At 54.0% G+C, this 20,338-nt stretch overlaps 1 protein-coding gene across 5 annotated transcripts in view; it reads left to right on the plus strand.

The window, feature by feature from the left end:
* KMT2D (lysine methyltransferase 2D) overlaps window positions 1-20,338 on the plus strand; it is a 42,786-nt gene that overhangs the window by 19,496 nt on the left and 2,952 nt on the right. For 4 of the 5 annotated variants that reach the window (XM_033222223.1, XM_033222226.1, XM_033222225.1 and 1 more), the window contains exons 32-54: window positions 111-1,922; window positions 2,038-2,220; window positions 2,297-2,433; window positions 2,666-4,536; window positions 7,043-7,166; window positions 7,312-7,396; window positions 7,502-7,568; window positions 7,679-7,911; window positions 8,013-10,868; window positions 11,011-11,151; window positions 11,274-11,441; window positions 11,603-11,762; window positions 12,854-12,929; window positions 13,096-13,271; window positions 13,374-13,504; window positions 14,158-14,290; window positions 14,369-14,496; window positions 14,983-16,123; window positions 17,355-17,491; window positions 17,591-17,721; window positions 19,414-19,699; window positions 19,918-19,991; window positions 20,117-20,225. In XM_033222223.1, coding sequence (XP_033078114.1) covers window positions 111-1,922; window positions 2,038-2,220; window positions 2,297-2,433; window positions 2,666-4,536; window positions 7,043-7,166; window positions 7,312-7,396; window positions 7,502-7,568; window positions 7,679-7,911; window positions 8,013-10,868; window positions 11,011-11,151; window positions 11,274-11,441; window positions 11,603-11,762; window positions 12,854-12,929; window positions 13,096-13,271; window positions 13,374-13,504; window positions 14,158-14,290; window positions 14,369-14,496; window positions 14,983-16,123; window positions 17,355-17,491; window positions 17,591-17,721; window positions 19,414-19,699; window positions 19,918-19,991; window positions 20,117-20,225 — 10,359 coding nt within the window. Of the gene's footprint in view, window positions 1-110; window positions 1,923-2,037; window positions 2,221-2,296; window positions 2,434-2,665; window positions 4,546-7,042; window positions 7,167-7,311; window positions 7,397-7,486; window positions 7,569-7,678; window positions 7,912-8,012; window positions 10,869-11,010; window positions 11,152-11,273; window positions 11,442-11,602; window positions 11,763-12,853; window positions 12,930-13,095; window positions 13,272-13,373; window positions 13,505-14,157; window positions 14,291-14,368; window positions 14,497-14,982; window positions 16,124-17,354; window positions 17,492-17,590; window positions 17,722-18,195; window positions 18,244-19,413; window positions 19,700-19,917; window positions 19,992-20,116; window positions 20,226-20,338 lie in introns of all 5 variants that reach the window. The other variant, XM_033222227.1, reaches the window with a different exon arrangement.

The following is a 20,338-nucleotide window of genomic DNA, read 5'->3' on the forward strand; positions in this document are numbered from 1 at the left end:
GCTGGGCTGGGGTGTAGCAGTCCTCTAGTGGGTGGCTTCTCTTGAGAGTGGAGGGCCATGGGGCCTGCCTGCAGCAGCCTGACTGCCCTGTGCCTGGTCTCCCCCTGTAGCAGGCTGAGAGCCAGATCAACAAGCAGACCAAGGTGGGCGACATAGCCCGTAAGACTGACCGACCGGCCCTACATCTCCGCATTCCCCCCCAGCCAGGGGCACTGGGCAGCCCGCCCCCGGCTGCTGCCCCCACCATTTTCATTGGCAGCCCTGCTACCCCCGCCGGCTTGTCTACCTCTGCGGACGGGTTCCTGAAGCCGCCAGCGGGCTCGGTGCCCGGCCCTGACTCGCCTGGTGAGCTCTTTCTCAAGCTCCCACCCCAGGTGCCCGCCCAAGTGCCTTCACAGGACCCCTTTGGACTGACCCCCGCCTATCCCCTGGAGCCCCGCTTCCCCACGGCACCACCCACCTATCCCCGCTATCCTAGTCCGACGGGGGCCCCTGCGCAGCCCCCGATGCTGGGCGCCTCATCTCGTCCTGGGACTGGCCAGCCAGGGGAATTCCACACTACCCCACCTGGCACCCCCCGACACCAGCCCTCCACACCTGACCCATTCCTCAAACCCCGCTGCCCCTCGCTGGATAACTTGGCTGTGCCTGAGAGCCCTGGGGTAGGGGGAGGCAAGGCTTCCGAGCCCCTGCTCTCGCCCCCACCTTTTGGGGAGTCCCGGAAGGCCCTAGAGGTGAAGAAGGAAGAGCTTGGGGCGTCCTCTCCTAGCTATGGGCCCCCAAACCTGGGCTTTGTTGACTCACCCTCCTCAGGCCCCCACCTGGGTGGCCTGGAGTTAAAGACACCTGATGTCTTCAAAGCCCCCCTGACCCCTCGGGCATCTCAGGTAGAGCCCCAGAGCCCGGGCTTGGGCCTAAGGCCCCAGGAGCCACCCCCTGCCCAGGCTTTGGCCCCTTCTCCTCCAAGTCACCCGGACATCTTTCGCACTGGCTCCTACCCTGACCCCTATGCTCAGCCCCCATTGACTCCTCGGCCCCAGCCTCCGCCCCCTGAGAGCTGCTGTGCTCTGCCCCCTCGCTCACTGCCTTCTGACCCTTTCTCCCGAGTGCCTGCCAGTCCTCAGTCCCAGTCCAGCTCCCAGTCTCCACTGACACCCCGTCCTCTGTCTGCTGAAGCTTTTTGCCCATCCCCCGTTACCCCTCGCTTCCAGTCCCCTGACCCTTATTCTCGCCCACCCTCACGCCCTCAGTCCCGTGACCCATTTGCCCCATTGCATAAGCCACCCCGACCCCAGCCCCCTGAAGTTGCCTTTAAGGCTGGGTCTCTAGCCCACACTTCACTGGGGGCTGGGGGTTTCCCAGCAGCCCTGCCCTCGGGGCCAGCAGGTGAGCTCCATACCAAGGTCCCAAGTGGGCAGCCCCCCAATTTTGTCCGGTCCCCTGGGACGGGAGCATTTGTGGGCACCCCCTCTCCCATGCGTTTCACTTTCCCTCAGGCGGTAGGGGAGCCTTCCCTAAAGCCCCCTGTCCCTCAGCCTGGTCTCCCGCCACCCCATGGGATCAACAGCCATTTTGGGCCCAGCCCCACCTTGGGCAAGCCTCAAAGCACAAACTACGCAGTAGCCACAGGGAACTTCCACCCATCGGGCAGCCCCCTGGGGCCCAGCAGCGGGTCCACAGGGGAGAGCTATGGGCTGTCCCCGCTACGCCCCCCGTCAGTTCTGCCACCACCTGCACCCGACGGATCCCTCCCCTACCTGTCCCATGGAGCCTCACAGCGATCAGGCATCACCTCTCCTGTCGAAAAGCGAGAAGACCCAGGGGCTGGAATGGGTAGCTCTTTGGCGACACCTGAACTCCCAGGTACCCAGGACCCAGGCATGTCCGGCCTTAGCCAAACAGAGCTGGAGAAGCAACGACAAGTAAGTTGACACCCTGGAGCTAAGCGCCACATATCACTGCTGTCTCTGGGTCAGCCCCATGATTAGAGTAGAATGGGCTTATTCCTCTTCTTTTTTTTTTTTTTTTTTTGCACAGCGCCAGCGACTACGAGAGCTGCTGATTCGGCAGCAGATCCAGCGCAACACCCTGCGGCAGGAGAAGGAAACAGCTGCAGCAGCTGCAGGAGCAGTGGGGCCTCCAGGCAGTTGGGGTGCTGAGCCCAGCAGCCCTGCCTTTGAGCAGCTGAGTCGAGGCCAGACCGCCTTTGCTGGGACTCAGGTAGGTAGAGTGACAAGGGATAGTGGGGCCAGGATACTGAAGGTTGCCCCACCTTCATCTACCTTGTCTCTTCTAGGACAAGAGCAACCTTGTGGGGCTGCCCCCAGGCAAGCTGAGTGGCCCCATCCTGGGGCAAGGGTCCTTCCCTGGCGATGACCGACTCTCCCGGCCACCTCCACCAGCCACGCCTTCGTCTATGGATGTCAACAGCCGGTGAGGCTCCAGGAGGTTCCCTGGGGGTAAACCAAGGGGTATGAATTTTATCACTGTTGCACGCTCTTGTGATTTTCCTGTAGCACTAATCCTTTTCCAGTATCACTTTCTCTTCTTCCTCATTCCTTTTCTACCTCACTGCATTAATTCTATCCTTCCTCACTGCCGTAAGCCCATGTTCTTGCTCCTTTTCATCTGATTTCATCTTATTGACTACTGTATATTCTTCCAGGCAACTGGTAGGAGGCTCCCAAGCTTTCTATCAGCGAGCACCCTATCCTGGGTCCCTGCCCTTACAGCCGCAACAGCAACAACTATGGCAGCAGCAACAGGCAACAGCAGCAACCTCCATGCGATTTGCCATGTCAGCTCGCTTTCCGTCAACTCCTGTACCTGAACTTGGCCGCCAAGCTCTAGGTTCCCCATTGGCGGGAATTCCCACCCGTCTGCCAGGCCCTGGTGAACCAGTGCCTGGTCCAGCTGGTCCTGCCCAGTTCATTGAGCTGCGGCACAATGTACAGAAAGGACTGGGACCTGGGGGCACTCCATTTCCTGGTCAGGGCCCACCTCAGAGACCCCGTTTTTACCCTGTAAGTGAGGACCCCCACCGACTGGCTCCTGAAGGGCTTCGGGGCCTGGCGGTATCAGGTCTTCCCCAACAGAAACCCTCAGCCCCACCGGCCCCTGAATTGAACAACAGTCTACATCCGACACCCCACACCAAGGGTCCTACCCTGCCAACTGGCTTGGAGCTGGTCAGCCGACCTGCCTCGAGCACTGAGCTTGGCCGCCCCACTCCTCTGGCCCTGGAAGCTGGGAAGTTGCCCTGTGAGGATCCCGAGCTGGATGATGATTTTGATGCCCACAAAGCCCTAGAGGATGATGAAGAGCTTGCTCACCTGGGTCTGGGTGTGGATGTGGCCAAGGGTGATGATGAACTGGGCACCTTAGAAAACCTGGAGACGAATGACCCCCACTTGGATGACCTGCTCAATGGAGATGAGTTTGACCTGCTGGCATATACTGATCCTGAGCTGGACACTGGGGACAAGAAGGACATCTTCAATGAGCACCTGAGGCTGGTAGAATCAGCTAATGAGAAGGCTGAACGGGAGGCCCTGCTGCGTGGGGTGGAGCCAGGACCCTTGGGCCCTGAGGAGCGCCCTCCTCCTGCTGCTGATGCCTCTGAGCCCCGCCTGGCATCTGTGCTCCCTGAGGTGAAGCCCAAGGTGGAGGAGGGTGGACGCCACCCTTCCCCTTGCCAGTTCACCATTACTACCCCCAAGGTAGAGCCCGCACCTGCTGCCAATTCCCTTGGCCTGGGGCTAAAGCCAGGACAGAGCGTGATGGGCAGCCGGGATACCCGGATGGGCACAGGGCCATTTTCTAGCAGTGGGCACACAGCTGAGAAGGGCTCCTTTGGGGCCACAGGAGGACCACCAGCTCACCTGCTGACCCCCAGCCCACTGAGTGGTCCAGGAGGATCCTCCCTGCTAGAAAAGTTTGAGCTCGAGAGTGGGGCTTTGACCTTGCCTGGTGGACCTGTAGCATCTGGGGATGAGCTAGACAAGATGGAGAGCTCACTGGTAGCCAGCGAGTTACCCCTGCTCATTGAGGACCTGTTGGAGCATGAGAAGAAGGAGCTGCAGAAGAAGCAGCAGCTTTCAGCACAGTTGCAGCCTGCCCAACAACAGCAGCAACAGCAGCAGCAGCAGCAGCATTCCCTACTGTCTGCACCAGGCCCTGCCCAGGCCATGTCTTTGCCACATGAGGGTTCTTCTCCCAGTTTGGCTGGGTCCCAGCAGCAGCTTTCCCTGGGTCTTGGAGGGGCCCGACAGCCAGGCTTGCCCCAACCACTGATGCCCACCCAGCCACCAACTCATGCCCTCCAGCAGCGCCTGGCTCCATCCATGGCTATGGTGTCCAATCAAGGGCATATGCTAAGTGGGCAGCATGGAGGGCAGGCAGGCTTGGTACCCCAGCAGAGTTCACAGCCAGTGCTATCACAGAAGCCCATGGGCACCATGCCACCTTCCATGTGCATGAAGCCACAGCAACTGGCAATGCAGCAGCAGCTGGCAAACAGCTTCTTCCCAGATACAGGTAACCTCGGTTAGTAACATAGCCAAGTTACTCAGGGTGATCATTGTTATCACTAAATGGGCACTGAGGCTAGAGACCTCAAATAATCCGCACTTAAGATGGGACACAAGGAACTTTGGCTAAATATCATACTAGTGGTAGAGGCAGAAACACTGTAGCTTTTAAGAAGAGAGAACAGTTCTGGCATATAGTAGGCATATGGCAGATGTTTGAATAAATGGAATGAATGTATGAATGAAGCCTAAGTAGCAGAGCCTTTGTGGCTGTAGTGAAGTTGAAAGCTTAGGACTTGAAGAGTGGTGGTGCAAAAAAAAGCAGTTGAGGTCAGGCATGATGGCTCATGCCTGTAATCCCAGCACTTTGGGAGGCCAAGGCAGGTGGATCACTTAAGATCAGGAATTCAAGACCAGCCTGGCCAAGATGATGAAACCCTATCTCTACTAAAAATACAAAAATCAGCTGGGTGTGAGCCAGGCATGGTGGTGCATCCCTGTAATCCCAACTACTTGGGAGGCTGAGGCAGGAGAATTGCTCGACCCCAGGAGGCAGAGGTTTTGGTGAGCCAAGATCGCCTCATTGCACTCCAGCCTGGGCAACAAGAGCGAAACTCCATCTCAAAAATAAATAAATAAATAAAAATTAGCTGGGTGTGGTGGTGCATGCCTGTAGTTCCAGCTACTCGAGAGGCTGAGACAGGAGAATTGCTTGAACCCAGGAGGTGGAGGTTGCAGTTAGCTGAGATCGCGCCATTGCACCCCAGCCTGGGCAACAGAGCGAGACTCTGTCTTTAAAAAAAAAAAAAAAAAAAAAAAAGGCCGGGCGCGGTGGCTCAAGCCTGTAATCCCAGCACTTTGGGAGGCCGAGACGGGCGGATCACGAGGTCAGGAGATCGAGACCATCCTGGCTAACACGGTGAAACCCCGTCTCTACTAAAAAAATACAAAAAAAAAATTAGCCGGGCGAGATGGCGGGCGCCTGTAGTCCCAGCTACTCGGGAGGCTGAGGCGAGAGAATGGCGTAAACCCGGGAGGCGGAGCTTGCAGTGAGCTGAGATCCGGCCACTGCACTCCAGCCTGGGCGACAGAGCAAGACTCCGTCTCAACAAAAAAAAAAAAAAAAAAAAAAGTGGGATAGGTGGAAAAGTTCATTGAGGCTGTAATGGCGGGAAAACCTATGGGATGTTTCAAGAACAGTGAGTGAATTAGTTAGGCTGGAGTAAACTGTTTAGAGTGAAGTAAGTGACATAATTTTGGTGAGGTAATATGGGGGCCAGATTGAAAAAGACCTCAAATTATAATAGCATTTATTGAGTAATTACTATTTGCCAAGCAGTTTACTGAGCACTTCACACTTTTTGTCCAATTTAATCATTACAGCAGACTCATTAAATAGGTATTGTTATTATCTTTGATTACAGAAGAGGAAACAGAAGTGGAGGTTAAGTAACTTGTCCAAGATTACACAGCAGCTAGCAGAGCTAGATCTGAAGTCTGGTCGGTACTCCTCTTAACTATTTACTGCCTCAGAATTCCAGGAGAGGGAGTTTGGTTAGTCCTTAAGAAAGTGGGAGCTCTGGCCAGGTGCTGTGGCTCACACCTTTAATCCCAGCACTTTGGGAGGCTGAGGTGGGTGGATCACCTGAGGTCAGGAGTTCTAGACCAGCCTGGGCAACATGGTGAAACATCGTTTCTACTAAAAATACAAAACTTAGCTGGGCTTGGTGGTGGGTGTCTGTAATCACAGTTACTCGGGAGGCTGAGGCAGGAGAATCGCTTGAACCCAGGAGGTAGAGGTTGCAGTGAGCCGAAACTGTACCATTGCACTCCAGCCTGGGTGACAAGAGCAAGGCTCTATCTTAAAAAAAAAAAAAAAAAGAAAAAGTGGGCGCTCAGTTAAGTTTTCTGAGCAGTGGAGAAATATACGAAGTGTGGGATTTTAGGAAGATTTAATTAACTTTTTGGTAGTTGGTTGTTTCTTCTTTTTTGCCCAGCATTCTAGACAGACAGGAGAGTGGACTACAGGTGATGCATGTGGTACCCAAAACAGCTCTGGAATCTAGGGCTTTGCAACAGTGCCAGCATCTTGGGTTCTTGGGCTGTGCTAGTTGCACTAAGAACATTGCATTTGAAGAATGCTTTCCAAGTCATAAAGTGTACTTAAATTCTTGTCACGTTTGATCCTCTTAACACCTCTGAGGTAGACGGAGTAGGGATCATCATCTGTATCAAATAAAAGGGTAAACTGAGGTGAAATAATGCAGGTTGACTCAACAAATATTTACGGAGCCACTTTTTCTAGCACGGTGCAAGTAAAAACAGGACCACATGTCCTGTGAATAATAGAGCTGATTCACCCAGGCAGACTGGCTCCTAATTCAGTGGTCTTTCTGCCTTGCCATGCCATTGTTCTGCCTGGTGTGGTTGAGGTCAGGATGTTGAAAGGAATCGCAGATATTCAGTGAAGCATTGGCCCCATAGCCCAGCTCATTTGGTTCTCCCCTCTCCAGACCTGGACAAATTTGCTGCAGAAGATATCATTGATCCTATTGCAAAGGCCAAGATGGTGGCTTTGAAAGGCATCAAGAAAGTGATGGCTCAGGGCAGCATTGGGGTGGCACCTGGTATGAACAGGTAAGACTCAGGGCCGGAATGGGTTTGGCCCTTTTCTTTCCCAGTCACACCCCTTCTTGGCCCCCCTCCCTACTTGTCCCACGTTTCTTTGCCTTCCAACTTTCTTATTGCCAACACTTATCCTCTGTGCTTTGGTGGACTCCAGACAGCAGGTGTCTCTGCTAGCCCAGAGGCTCTCGGGGGGACCCGGCAGTGATCTGCAGAACCATGTGGCACCTGGGAGTGGCCAGGTAAGTGGTCAGGTGGGAGTAGGAACTTGTGTCTTATGCCATTGGGGCACCCTTCTTAGGGCCTGGCAGGGAACAATGACCCTTTAGCAGTCTCTCTCATTGCAGGAGCGGAGTACTGGTGATCCTTCCCAACCTCGTCCCAACCCACCCACTTTTGCTCAGGGAGTGATCAGTGAGTATGGGGCATGGGAGGAAGGTGCAGGGAAGTGGTTTGGGACATATAGAGGAAGAGGGATTGGGATTACCATTTTGCAGGTCCTGACACCCAGCTTCTTTTCCCAGATGAAGCTGACCAGCGGCAGTATGAGGAGTGGCTGTTCCATACCCAGCAGCTCCTACAGATGCAGCTGAAGGTGCTAGAGGAGCAGATTGGTGTACATCGCAAGTCCCGGAAGGCTCTGTGTGCCAAGCAGCGCACTGCCAAAAAAGCTGGCCGTGAGTTCCCAGAAGCTGATGCTGAGAAGCTCAAGCTGGTTACAGAGCAGCAGAGCAAGATCCAGAAACAGCTGGATCAGGTAGGGGAAAGCAAACTTCAGCCTAGCACCCAGAAGGCAGGGAAGAGGGATGGCATGAGGGGAGCATGCCCCAGCCTGACCTCTCTGACCTCCCACGTTAGGTCCGGAAACAGCAGAAGGAGCACACTAATCTCATGGCGGAATATCGGAACAAGCAGCAGCAGCAGCAACAACAGCAGCAGCAGCAGCAGCAGCAGCAACAACACTCAGCTGTGCTGGCTCTTAGCCCTTCCCAGAGTCCCCGGCTACTCACCAAGCTCCCTGGTCAGCTGCTCCCTGGCCATGGGTTGCAGCCACCACAGGGGCCTCCGGGTGGGCAAGCTGGAGGTCTTCGCCTGCCCCCTGGGGGTATGGCACTACCTGGACAGCCTGGTGGCCCCTTCCTTAACACAGCTCTGGCCCAACAGCAACAACAGCAACATTCTGGTGGGGCTGGATCCCTGGCTGGCCCCTCAGGGGGCTTCTTCCCTGGCAACCTTGCTCTTCGAAGCCTTGGACCTGATTCAAGACTTTTACAGGAAAGGCAGCTGCAGCTGCAGCAGCAACGCATGCAGCTGGCCCAGAAATTGCAGCAGCAGCAGCAGCAACAGCAGCAGCACCTTCTAGGACAGGTAGCAATCCAGCAGCAACAGCAGCAGGGTCCTGGAGTACAGGCAAACCAAGCTCTGGGTCCCAAGCCCCAGGGACTTCTGCCTCCCAGCAGCCACCAAGGCCTCCTGGTCCAGCAGCTGTCCCCTCAACCACCCCAGGGGCCCCAGGGCATGCTGGGCCCTGCCCAGGTGGCTGTGTTGCAGCAGCAGCACCCTGGAGCTTTGGGCCCACAGGGCCCTCACAGACAGGTGCTTATGACCCAGTCCCGGGTGCTCAGTTCCCCCCAGCTGGCACAGCAGGGTCAGGGCCTTATGGGACACAGGCTGGTCACAGCCCAGCAGCAGCAGCAGCAGCAGCAACAACAGCACCAACAGCAAGGGTCCATGGCAGGGCTGTCCCATCTTCAGCAGAGTCTGATGTCACACAGTGGGCAGCCTAAACTGAGCACTCAGCCCATGGGCTCTTTACAGCAGCTTCAGCAGCAGCAGCAGCAGCAGCAACAGCAGCAGCAGCAGCAGCTGCAACAGCAACAGCAACTTCAGCAGCAGCAGCAGCAGCTACAACAGCAGCAGCAACTTCAGCAGCAGCAGCTTCAACAACAGCAACAGCAGCAGCAGCTTCAACAACAGCAGCAACAGCAGCAGCAGCTTCAACAGCAGCAACAGCAGCTACAACAGCAACAGCAGCAGCAGCTTCAACAGCAGCAACAGCAGCTACAACAGCAACAGCAGCAGCTGCAACAGCAACAACAGCAGCAGATGGGCCTTTTAAACCAGAGTCGAACTTTACTGTCTCCTCAGCAACAACAGCAGCAGCAGGTGGCACTTGGCCCTGGCATGCCAGCAAAGCCTCTTCAACACTTTTCTAGCCCTGGAGCCCTGGGCCCAACCCTCCTCCTGACGGGCAAGGAACAAAACACCGTAGACCCGGCTGTTTCTTCAGAGGTCACTGAGGGGCCCTCTACACATCAGGGAGGGTCGTTAGCAATAGGAACTACCCCTGAGTCAATGGCCACTGAACCAGGAGAGGTAAAGCCCTCACTCTCTGGGGATTCACAACTTCTGCTTGTCCAACCCCAGCCCCAGCCTCAGTCCAGCTCTCTGCAGCTGCAGCCACCTCTGAGGCTTCCAGGACAACAGCAGCAACAAGTTAGCCTGCTCCACACAGCAAGTGGAGGAAGCCATGGGCAGCTAGGCAGTGGATCATCTTCTGAGTCTTCATCTATGCCCCACCTGCTTGCTCAGCCCTCTGTTTCCTTAGGGGAGCAGCCTGGGCCCATGACCCAGAACCTTCTGGGCCCCCAACAGCCCATGCTAGAGAGGCCCATGCAAAATAATACAGGGCCACAACCTCCTAAACCAGGACCTGTCCTCCAGTCTGGGCAGGGTCTGCCTGGGGTTGGAATCATGCCTACGGTGGGTCAGCTTCGAGCACAGCTCCAAGGAGTCCTGGCCAAAAACCCACAGCTGCGACACTTAAGTCCTCAGCAGCAGCAGCAGCTACAGGCACTCCTCATGCAGCGGCAGCTGCAGCAGAGTCAGGCAGTACGCCAGACCCCACCCTACCAGGAGCCTGGGACCCAGACCTCTCCCCTCCAGGGCCTCCTGGGCTGCCAACCTCAACTTGGGGGCTTCCCTGGATCACAGACAGGCCCCCTCCAGGAGCTAGGGGCAGGGCCTCGACCTCAGGGCCCACCTCGGCTCCCTGCCCCACCAGGAGCCTTATCTACAGGACCAGTCCTTGGCCCTGTCCATCCCACACCTCCACCATCCAGCCCTCAAGAGCCAAAGAGACCTTCACAATTACCTTCCCCCAGCTCCCAGCTTCCCACTGAGGCCCAGCTCCCTCCTGCCCATCCAGGGACCCCCAAGCCCCAGGGGCCAACGTTGGAGCTGCCTCCTGGGAGGGTCTCACCTGCTGCTGCCCAGCTTGCAGATACCTTGTTTGGCAAGGGTATGGGACCTTGGGATCCCCCAGACAACCTAGCAGAAACCCAGAAGCCAGAGCAGAGCAGCCTGGTACCTGGGCATCTGGACCAGGTGAATGGACAGGTGGTGCCTGAGGCACCCCAACTCAGCATCAAGCAGGAACCTCGGGAAGAGCCATGTGCCCTGGGAGCCCAGTCAGTGAAGAGGGAGGCCAATGGGGAGCCAATAGGGGCACCAGGAACCAGCAACCATCTCCTGCTGGCAGGCCCTCGCTCAGAAGCTGGGCATCTGCTCTTGCAGAAGCTACTCCGGGCAAAGAATGTGCAACTCAGCACTGGGCGGGGGTCCGAGGGGCTGCGAGCTGAGATCAACGGGCACATTGACAGCAAGCTGGCTGGGCTGGAGCAGAAACTACAGGGTACCCCCAGCAATAAGGAGGTGAGTACTCTGGCTAGAGTAGAGCAGGTAGAGTGGGGCCTAGGGCCAGCGGGGGGGCAGAATGAGTGAACCTGGGTCAGACAGAAGAGATGAGGGCTCTGAGGAGGAGGGTAGCAGCCTTCACTGGGCTTATTTGGCTTAGGATGCAGCAGCAAGGAAGCCTTTGACACCGAAACCCAAGCGGGTACAGAAGGCAAGCGACAGGTTGGTGAGCTCCCGAAAGAAGCTGCGGAAGGAGGACGGGGTCAGGGCCAGCGAGGCCTTGCTGAAACAGCTGAAACAGGTGACCCCCAGGAGCCAGTCCCCTGGTCCCATCCCAGGATAGGGGGCACCCTGTCCCCCAGCTGTGCAAGACAGCAATGCAAATGCTGCCGGTTTTCAACTTTGTCATCTTGCCCCTCATAGGAGCTGTCGCTGCTTCCCCTAACGGAGCCTGCTATCACCGCCAATTTTAGCCTCTTCGCCCCCTTTGGCAGTGGCTGCCCAGTCAATGGGCAGAGCCAGTTGAGGGGGGCCTTTGGAAGTGGGGCGCTGCCCACTGGCCCTGACTACTATTCCCAGCTGCTTACCAAGGTCAGAAAAATGGCAATATTTTTTGGGAATAGTGAAGTTCTTGGGAAGGTGAGGGTGGGAATGGAAAACTTGAGGGAATTGCTGACGTAGAGTGGGGCCAGGAGATTATACCAGTCTCCCTATGCCATCTTGCACACAACACCCCACCCCCCACCCCCCAGAATAACCTGAGTAACCCGCCGACACCACCCTCGTCGCTGCCCCCCACCCCACCCCCATCGGTGCAGCAGAAGATGGTGAATGGTGTCACTCCATCTGAAGAGCTGGGGGAGCACCCCAAGGATGCTGCCTCTGCCCGGGATACTGAAGGGGCACTGAGGGGTAAGTCAAGAGCAGATACCACCCCTGGTGGGGTTTGGTAGCTGGAGTCCAAGCCAGTTAGTGAGCTGTACAGTTTAGAAATGAGTGGGTTGCGCCGGGCGCGGTGGCTCAAGCCTGTAATCCCAGCACTTTGGGAGGCCAAGACGGGCGGATCACGAGGTCAGGAGATCGAGACCATCCTGGCTAACACGGTGAAACCCCATCTCTACTAAAAAAAATACAAAAAACTAGCCGGGCGAAGTGGCGGGCGCCTATAGTCCCAGCTACTCGGGAGGCTGAGGCAGGAGAATGGCGTGAACCCGGGAGGCGGAGCTTGCAGTGAGCTGAGATCCGGCCACTGCACTCCAGTCCGGGCGACAGAGCGAGACTCCGCCTCAAAAAAAAAAAAAAATGGGTTGCCTGCTGTCCTGTGTGTTTACATAACAGGGCACTTGAGGTAGGAAGGGCCCCTTCAGGACTGATTTCTTGGGGACCAGAATGGACATTTGGAGTCTAGAGCAAACGCAATAGGGAAGGTGGGTGGCAAGGAGCATCTTTATGAAGCTTTGTATAGAAGGAACAGTCCAGCTTTAGTGAGTGTGGAGCTAGACTGATCTGGATTTGAATTCTGGTTCCTGCATTCATTCAACTGTGTTACTGTATCCAAGTAACTTGATTGCCTTGTGTGAGCCTCAGTTTCCTCACTGTAAAATGGCTATTGTAGTACTCACCTAATGGAGTTGTTAAATGACTAAACAAACTCCAAAGAGTGTATCTAAAGCCAACTGCCACCAAGCATGGTAGCTTATGCCTGTAATCCCAACACTTTCGGAGGCCAAGATGGGAGGATTGCTCGAGGACAGGAGTTCAAGACCAGCTTGGGCAATATAACAGGACCCCATGTCTATGAAAAAAATAAATAAATAAAGCCAGTGCCTGGCATGCAGGACAGACTCAATAAATATAGCTTGTCTGCCCCAGACTGGTAGGTGGAAGGACAGTTAATCATGATAGCTGAGATCTCATGCTAATTAGGCCTAAAATATTGGGAGAAGGTACCATCAGCCCTGGCCACCCTCACCTGACTTTTCTTCTCCCCACCCACCCCTCAGATACTTCAGAGGTGAAGAGTCTAGACCTGCTGGCCGCCTTGCCTACACCCCCTCACAATCAGACTGAGGATGTCAGGTAGGGGTGGGGCCGGAAATGGGGATGAGGAACAAGGGTGGGGGACAGGTTGCCTCATATTTCCTTTGGCCAATGGCAGATTTCAAGTAAGATATATATTCATCTCTAGATTTAGGAGGGGGAGTCTGCAGGGCTGTAGCAACAAATGTCTACTTTTGGTCCCTAGGATGGAGAGTGATGAGGATAGCGATTCTCCTGACAGCATTGTGCCAGCTTCATCCCCTGAGAGCATCTTGGGGGAGGAGGCCCCTCGTTTCCCTCATCTGGGCTCAGGCCGGTGGGAGCAAGAGGACCGAGCCCTCTCCCCTGTCATCCCCCTCATTCCTCGGGCCAGCATCCCAGGTATGTGCTACTCTGGATGTGGGCCAGGCCCAGTTCACCTGGGTTGTCTGAAGCTAGGGGAGAGGTGGCCAGGGGTTACACAAATCCCTCTTTCTCATTCAGTCTTCCCAGATACCAAACCTTATGGGGCCCTTGACCTGGAGGTCCCTGGAAAGCTGCCTGCCACAACTTGGGAAAAGGGCAAAGGAAGTGAGGTGTCAGTCATGCTCACAGTCTCTGCTGCTGCAGCCAAGGTGTGTCCTAGGGGTACCTCGAGGCTGAGGGGAACCTGATCAGAGGGCAGTCTCTGGAATTTGTCTGGATAAAAAAAACTGTAGTTGTTTAAAAACATGTACTGAGTACCTATTGTATGTGAAAGCCTGGGCTAGAGTCTGTGGAATTTGGATATGAAGCATGATCCCTGCCCTCACGGGGCTCATAGTCCGATAGTAAAGACAGACAAGTCAACAACTAAGGAGCACCTGTGTGTGTAATGCCACAGGTACTACATGATAGCATTGCCCCAGTCATGTTTGGTGGGACTCTATCAGCTGTTTTGAAAATATTAACGGACTTTTGTGGTCAAAGAAAGTTGGAAAACACAGTTAAAATGACAGAATGGGTTTCTTTACTACAAGTAGAGTCCTCAGGTCCTTTTAATTTGCTGACGTGTATCATGAGCCTCCAAGTCATGGATAGAGCATGCATCATTTCCTAAACGTAGTTGATGTAGTCCCCTTTTCGTGGAGCTCCCATCAGTGCTCACAGCAGGGCTGGGTGACACAGGATAGAACTCCTACTCTGGGGAGTGGGTTCTAGGTGTCCTTGTCCCCACCCAGCTGATAGTAGAACTCACGTCAGACACTTGGCTGACATGTTTCTCCCATTCTTTCCCCGGCCCTGGCAGAACCTGAATGGTGTGATGGTGGCAGTGGCAGAGCTGCTAAGCATGAAGATCCCCAACTCCTATGAGGTGCTGTTCCCAGAGGGCCCTGCCCGGGCAGGCACTGAGCTTAAGAAGGGGGAAGCTGAGGGTCCTGGTGAGTGTGGCAGGGAAGCCTTTTGGGACTTGAGGGAAGTGATTCTGTTGGGACGCTCTGATCCACTCCTTTCTGCAGGTGGGAAGGAAAAGGGTCTGGGAGGCAAGAGCCAAGACACTGGCCCTGATTGGCTGAAGCAGTTTGATGCAGTGTTGCCTGGCTATACCCTCAAGAGCCAACTAGACATCTTGAGCCTTCTGAAACAGGTAGGTCTAGGGGAGAAAAAGGGGTGGGTGTTAGAAAAAAGGGGCTGCTGGCTAGGCACGGTGGCTCATGTCTGTAATCCCAGTGCTTTGGGAGGTAAGGGGAGTGAATCACTTTAGGCCAGGAGTTTGAGACCAGCCTGGCCAACATGGCGAAACCTCATTTCTACTAAAAACAAAAACAAAAAAGTAGCCAGGCATGATGGTGCATGCCTGTAATTCCAGCTACTCGAAAGGCTAAGGCATGAGAATCCCTTGAACCCAGGAGGCAGAGGTTGCAGTGAGCCAAGATTGTGCCTCTGGATCCAGCCTGGGCAACAGAGCAAGACTCTGTCTCAAAAAAAAAAAAAAAAGAAAAGAAAAGAAAAAAGGGGCTGCCTAGGGCAAAGAATGTGGAGGCCTTTTGGGAGGGTGGGATATGGGTGAGGGGAAGGAGGGAGCTAGTTAGATGAGGAGCTGGCACTAATGATACAGGGCACCCTCCTACAGGAGAGCCCCGCCCCAGAGCCACCCACCCAGCACAGCTATACCTACAATGTCTCCAATCTGGATGTGCGACAGCTCTCGGCCCCACCTCCTGAAGAACCCTCCCCGCCCCCTTCCCCCTTGGCACCTTCTCCTGCCAGTCCCCCTACTGAACCCTTGGTTGAACTTCCCGCCAAACCCTTGGCTGAGCCACCCGTCCCCTCACCTCTGCCACTGGCCTCATCCCCTGAATCAGCCCGACCCAAGCCCCGTGCCCGGCCCCCTGAAGAAGGTGAAGATTCCCGTCCTCCTCGCCTCAAGAAATGGAAAGGAGTGCGCTGGAAGCGGCTGCGGCTGCTGCTGACCATCCAGAAGGGCAGCGGGCAGCAGGAGGATGAGCGGGAAGTGGCAGAGTTTATGGAGCAGCTTGGCACAGCCTTGCGACCTGACAAGGTACCTCGAGACATGCGTCGCTGCTGTTTCTGTCATGAGGAGGGTGACGGGGCCACTGATGGGCCTGCCCGCCTGCTGAACCTGGACCTGGACCTGTGGGTGCACCTCAACTGTGCCCTTTGGTCCACGGAGGTGTACGAGACCCAGGGCGGGGCACTAATGAATGTGGAGGTTGCCCTGCACCGAGGACTGCTAACCAAGTGCTCCCTGTGCCAGCGAACTGGTGCCACCAGCAGCTGCAATCGCATGCGTTGCCCCAATGTCTACCATTTTGCTTGTGCCATCCGTGCCAAGTGCATGTTCTTCAAGGACAAGACCATGCTGTGTCCAATGCATAAGATCAAGGGGCCCTGTGAGCAAGAGCTGAGCTCTTTTGCTGTCTTCCGGCGGGTCTACATTGAGCGGGACGAGGTGAAGCAAATCGCCAGCATCATTCAGCGGGGAGAACGGCTACACATGTTCCGTGTGGGGGGCCTTGTGTTCCATGCCATTGGACAGCTGCTGCCTCACCAGATGGCTGACTTTCATAGTGCCACTGCCCTCTATCCCGTGGGCTACGAGGCCACACGCATCTATTGGAGCCTCCGCACCAACAATCGTCGCTGTTGCTATCGCTGTTCTATTGGTGAGAACAACGGGCGGCCGGAGTTTGTAATCAAAGTCATCGAGCAGGGCCTGGAGGACCTGGTCTTCACTGATGCCTCTCCCCAGGGTGAGCGGTGGGCCCTTGAAATGGATAATATGGTATGGGGAAAGTTTCTCCCAGGGTCACTGTTACAGTGTCTGTAAGAGGACCTGTAGCCTCTGTGTGAGTGATCCTCCTTCCCCCACCTCAGGCAGGCAGGGGGGTCTCTTGAAAATTCCCAGTGAAAGTGTTTGAGCCTCTCTGTCACCCTAAATTCCCTTGTAGTTGAAAATATTTTGCTTATCTAATCTCACATACTCTAGTTCCTTTTGCTATCCTCAATGGAACGAAAGGAAATAGTTCTGAGACTATCGTCTGCTTCACCTAACCTAATCCTAACCGAGTTCCTTGTGGTTGTGTTTCCCTGGATGAAATCAGAATAACTTTGATTTTAGTTTTAGTGTTAATGATAAAATAACAGTAAGAGCAGGTACCTTTTTTTGAGTGTGTACTGTGAGCCACAAACTAAGCTAAGTGATTTGTGTAGTTTATTTTGTTCATACAACCCTATGAGGTAAGTATTGTACTACGATTATGCCCAGTTTACACATAAACTGAGTCTTAGATTTAAGTACAGTTATGCATTGCTAAATGACAGGGATCCATTCTGAGAAATGCATTGTTAGGTGATTTTGTCATTGTGTGAACTTCATAGAGTGTACTTACACAAACCTAAATGGTGCAGCATACTACACACCTAGGCTCTGTGGTATACCCCATTGCTCCTAGGCTACAAATCTGTATAGCATGTAACTGTACTGAATACTGTAGGCAGTTGTAACATATGGTAAGTATGTGCATCTAAATATAGAAAAGATACAGTAAAAATACAGTATTATTATCTTACCAGACCACTGTTGTATATATGATTCCTCATTGAATGAAATGTTGTTAAGCTGCACATGACTGTATTTGGCTCAGGGTCCCATGGCCAGTACTAGAACCTGAGCGCAAGTCTTTCCAACTCCAAAGCATGCCTGTTCTTTCACTAGGGACCTTCCATGGCCTATGCTGGGTCTACTGGGCCCTGGGTTTCTGTCTCAAGGCTCTGTGATGACCCCCTGTTGTTGGAAGCCTCCTGCTTCTTAACAGACAGTGAGACTAGGAGGCCAAGAGAGGATCCGGAAGACCAGCACACCTTCATGATAGGGAGGCTTGAAGGCCACAGAAAACAACTGTGGTTCTGGATTGGGGTTAGGGACTGGAGGTCAGTGAGCAGAAGTTGCCTCTAAGGGCTGCTCTCTTCCCTGCTTCTTAGCCGTGTGGAATCGCATCATTGAGCCTGTGGCTGCCATGAGAAAAGAGGCTGACATGCTGCGACTCTTCCCTGAGTATCTGAAGGGCGAGGAGCTCTTTGGGCTGACGGTGCACGCTGTGCTTCGCATAGCTGAATCAGTAAGGAAGGGGCTGGGAGCTGGGGGGCTTGGCGGGCACTGAGAACTTTGGCCACCCCAAAAAAACTCAGGCTAAGGTGAGTATGAACTGTGCCCACAGCTGCCCGGGGTGGAGAGCTGTCAAAACTATTTATTCCGCTATGGGCGCCACCCCCTTATGGAGCTGCCACTCATGATCAACCCCACTGGCTGTGCCCGATCAGAGCCTAAAATCCTCACACACTACAAACGGTGAGCTTGTGATGCTGGAGCCAAGGGATGTGGGTGTGGGTGTTGATAGGGATCCTCTGGTCCCATCATGAGGATTTAGGATACAGATCAGAGTTCTCGTGGAGAAACTGGGGAATCACTCTTAGACCTCCTAATTAGCACACAGATATTAGTAGGTTATCCTTTTCCTCTTCTCCCATCCTGCTCAGATGCACTTGGGATATAGGACAGAATTATCTCGGGCACCCTGGGGAGGTAATGGGTAAACTGGTGAAATTTTATGAAATATATGAGGGATCTGGTCACCTTTTTCCTCTCCTGTTTTACTTCCAGCGGGAGGGCCTGTGATTCTCCCAAACCTCAGATACCCCATGAGTGCTAGGGTCACCTTCCCTTCCCCGTGAGTGTTGGTGTCAAAAATAAATAGTTAGAGATATAATAGAAAAATAATAAAACCTTACATTTGTATAGCACTTTATACTTTTTTTTTCAAAGCGTTTTCACATCCATTATCTCATTTGATCCTCACAACAACCTTATGAGGTAGGTAGGGCAGGTGGTATGACCCCCATTTTACAGCTGAGAAAACTGAGACCCAGAAAGATTAAATGACTAGGCAAAGGTCACACAGCTGGGACCAGATCCTTACTTCTGTGGGTCCTTGTTCTTTCTGTGTACCAGGGACCTTAGTCCCTGGGTAGAGGGAGGCAGAATCTGTGGTAGCAGGGCTTTCTTGAAGGTCTTTGGTGGCTCCTAGGCTGTCGTAGAGTGTCAGAGACTCTCTATCCCTAGCCAACCTTGTCCTTGATGCCCTGCAGTGGTGGTTTTCAAACTGTGAGTGCATGTGTTCCAAAAAGTTCTCGATCACATAAACTGATGGGTTGAACTTGGCCTTCCCATGCATATCTCTTCCTTCCCCAAATTGGATTAAACCAGAAGAGCTCCATTGTCATCTAGTTTATGTATTGGAGTTCCAGTCAACATTTTGTTAAAGAAAAAAGCAAAGATTTCTGCTAAATGAAAAAGAACCAGAAACATTTGAAAACCACTGCTCTGGGATGGCAAGAATTTGGCTGGTACCCTAGGGTGGTAAAAGGTATCCTGCCAGGCAGCCGTCATTCCCCTGCACTGAGCCATCTGCACAGAGCCCAATGTTATGTCAGAGAAGGGGACAATCCGAAAAAAGGATACCACCTTTAGGCTGTGAGTTCACAGCCAGTTTTAATTCAAATCTAGCCTAGCGTGGTAGGCACAGTCCCCATTTTCAGGGCTTCCAGTATGTGCAGGAGGTAGCATTCAGACATTCAAGCAAACCATCAGCTTAAATTCTAGGCCTGGGCTGCTCGCGGAAAACTTCCCAGAGGAGCATGGCCTTGAGAATGGTTTGGCAGGAGAGTGGTAGGAAGTGGGAGATGGGAGAGCAGGCTCAGTGTAGGGGAATTGGTGCCCCCATCTCCCTCCACACTTCACCCCTCACCCTGGGCTCTCTGTCCCACCCAGGGTGTCAGAAGGGTCCCTATAGCTAGTTGCTTCCTCACCAGAGCTGAGACCCAGTTGCCTCTACTCCTTTCCCAAGGCTGCACTTCCAGTGCTTGCCAGCAGCACACGCCCCTAACTGATGTGTTGCACATCCCAGGAGGTGGTGGAGGAGGTGGGTGGTATGTACTTGGTCTGAGGGCGAGCTGTCTTGTCATGGATTGTATCACCTCCCAGGCCCCATACCCTGAACAGCACCAGCATGTCTAAGGCATATCAGAGCACCTTCACAGGCGAGACCAACACCCCGTACAGCAAGCAGTTTGTGCACTCCAAGTCATCTCAATACCGGCGGCTGCGCACCGAATGGAAGAACAATGTGTACCTGGCTCGCTCCCGCATCCAGGGCCTGGGGCTCTATGCAGCCAAGGACCTAGAAAAGCACACAATGGTTATCGAGTACATTGGCACCATCATTCGGAACGAGGTGGCCAACCGGCGGGAGAAAATCTACGAAGAGCAGGTATAAGCTGACAGAGGGGCCATTGTGGTGCATAGTCCGCACTCAACCAAGGAGCAAGGGTCAGGATTGGTCGCAGGAGAGCAGGAGGAAAGCTGTGGTGGGGAAGGGAAAGGCAGGAGAAATGAAGAACATGCAACAGAAGCCCACTGCCTGAGTCTCCTACCTGATCCCACTCTCTGATACTCTTGTCCCTTCTTCTGCAACCTCTGCCTTTCTAGAATCGAGGCATCTACATGTTCCGAATAAACAATGAACATGTGATTGATGCTACGTTGACCGGCGGCCCTGCCAGGTGAGAGATGACGAGGAAGGAGGGATTTAATGGTCCCTGAGTAGCACTCTGGGGGATAGACAACAAGGAATCAAAATTTTCCCAAGTTAGTTGCCTGACATCCCTGACTCTGTCCCTCTACCCAGGTACATTAACCATTCCTGTGCCCCTAACTGTGTGGCTGAAGTCGTGACATTTGACAAAGAGGACAAAATCATCATCATCTCCAGCCGGCGAATCCCCAAAGGAGAGGAGGTGAGAGGAAGTATCCTGAGTGAGTGACAAAGCAGCTACTCCTCCTCCTTTCACCCCTTCTCTGCCATTCCCTAAATGTGGGTTCCTAGGCTGGGCACCTCAGATCATATCTT

The sequence above is a fragment of the Trachypithecus francoisi genome, unplaced genomic scaffold, assembly GCF_009764315.1.
Source record: "Trachypithecus francoisi isolate TF-2019V2 unplaced genomic scaffold, Tfra_2.0 Lachesis_group11, whole genome shotgun sequence".
In the NCBI taxonomy this organism is placed as follows: domain Eukaryota; kingdom Metazoa; phylum Chordata; class Mammalia; order Primates; family Cercopithecidae; genus Trachypithecus; species Trachypithecus francoisi.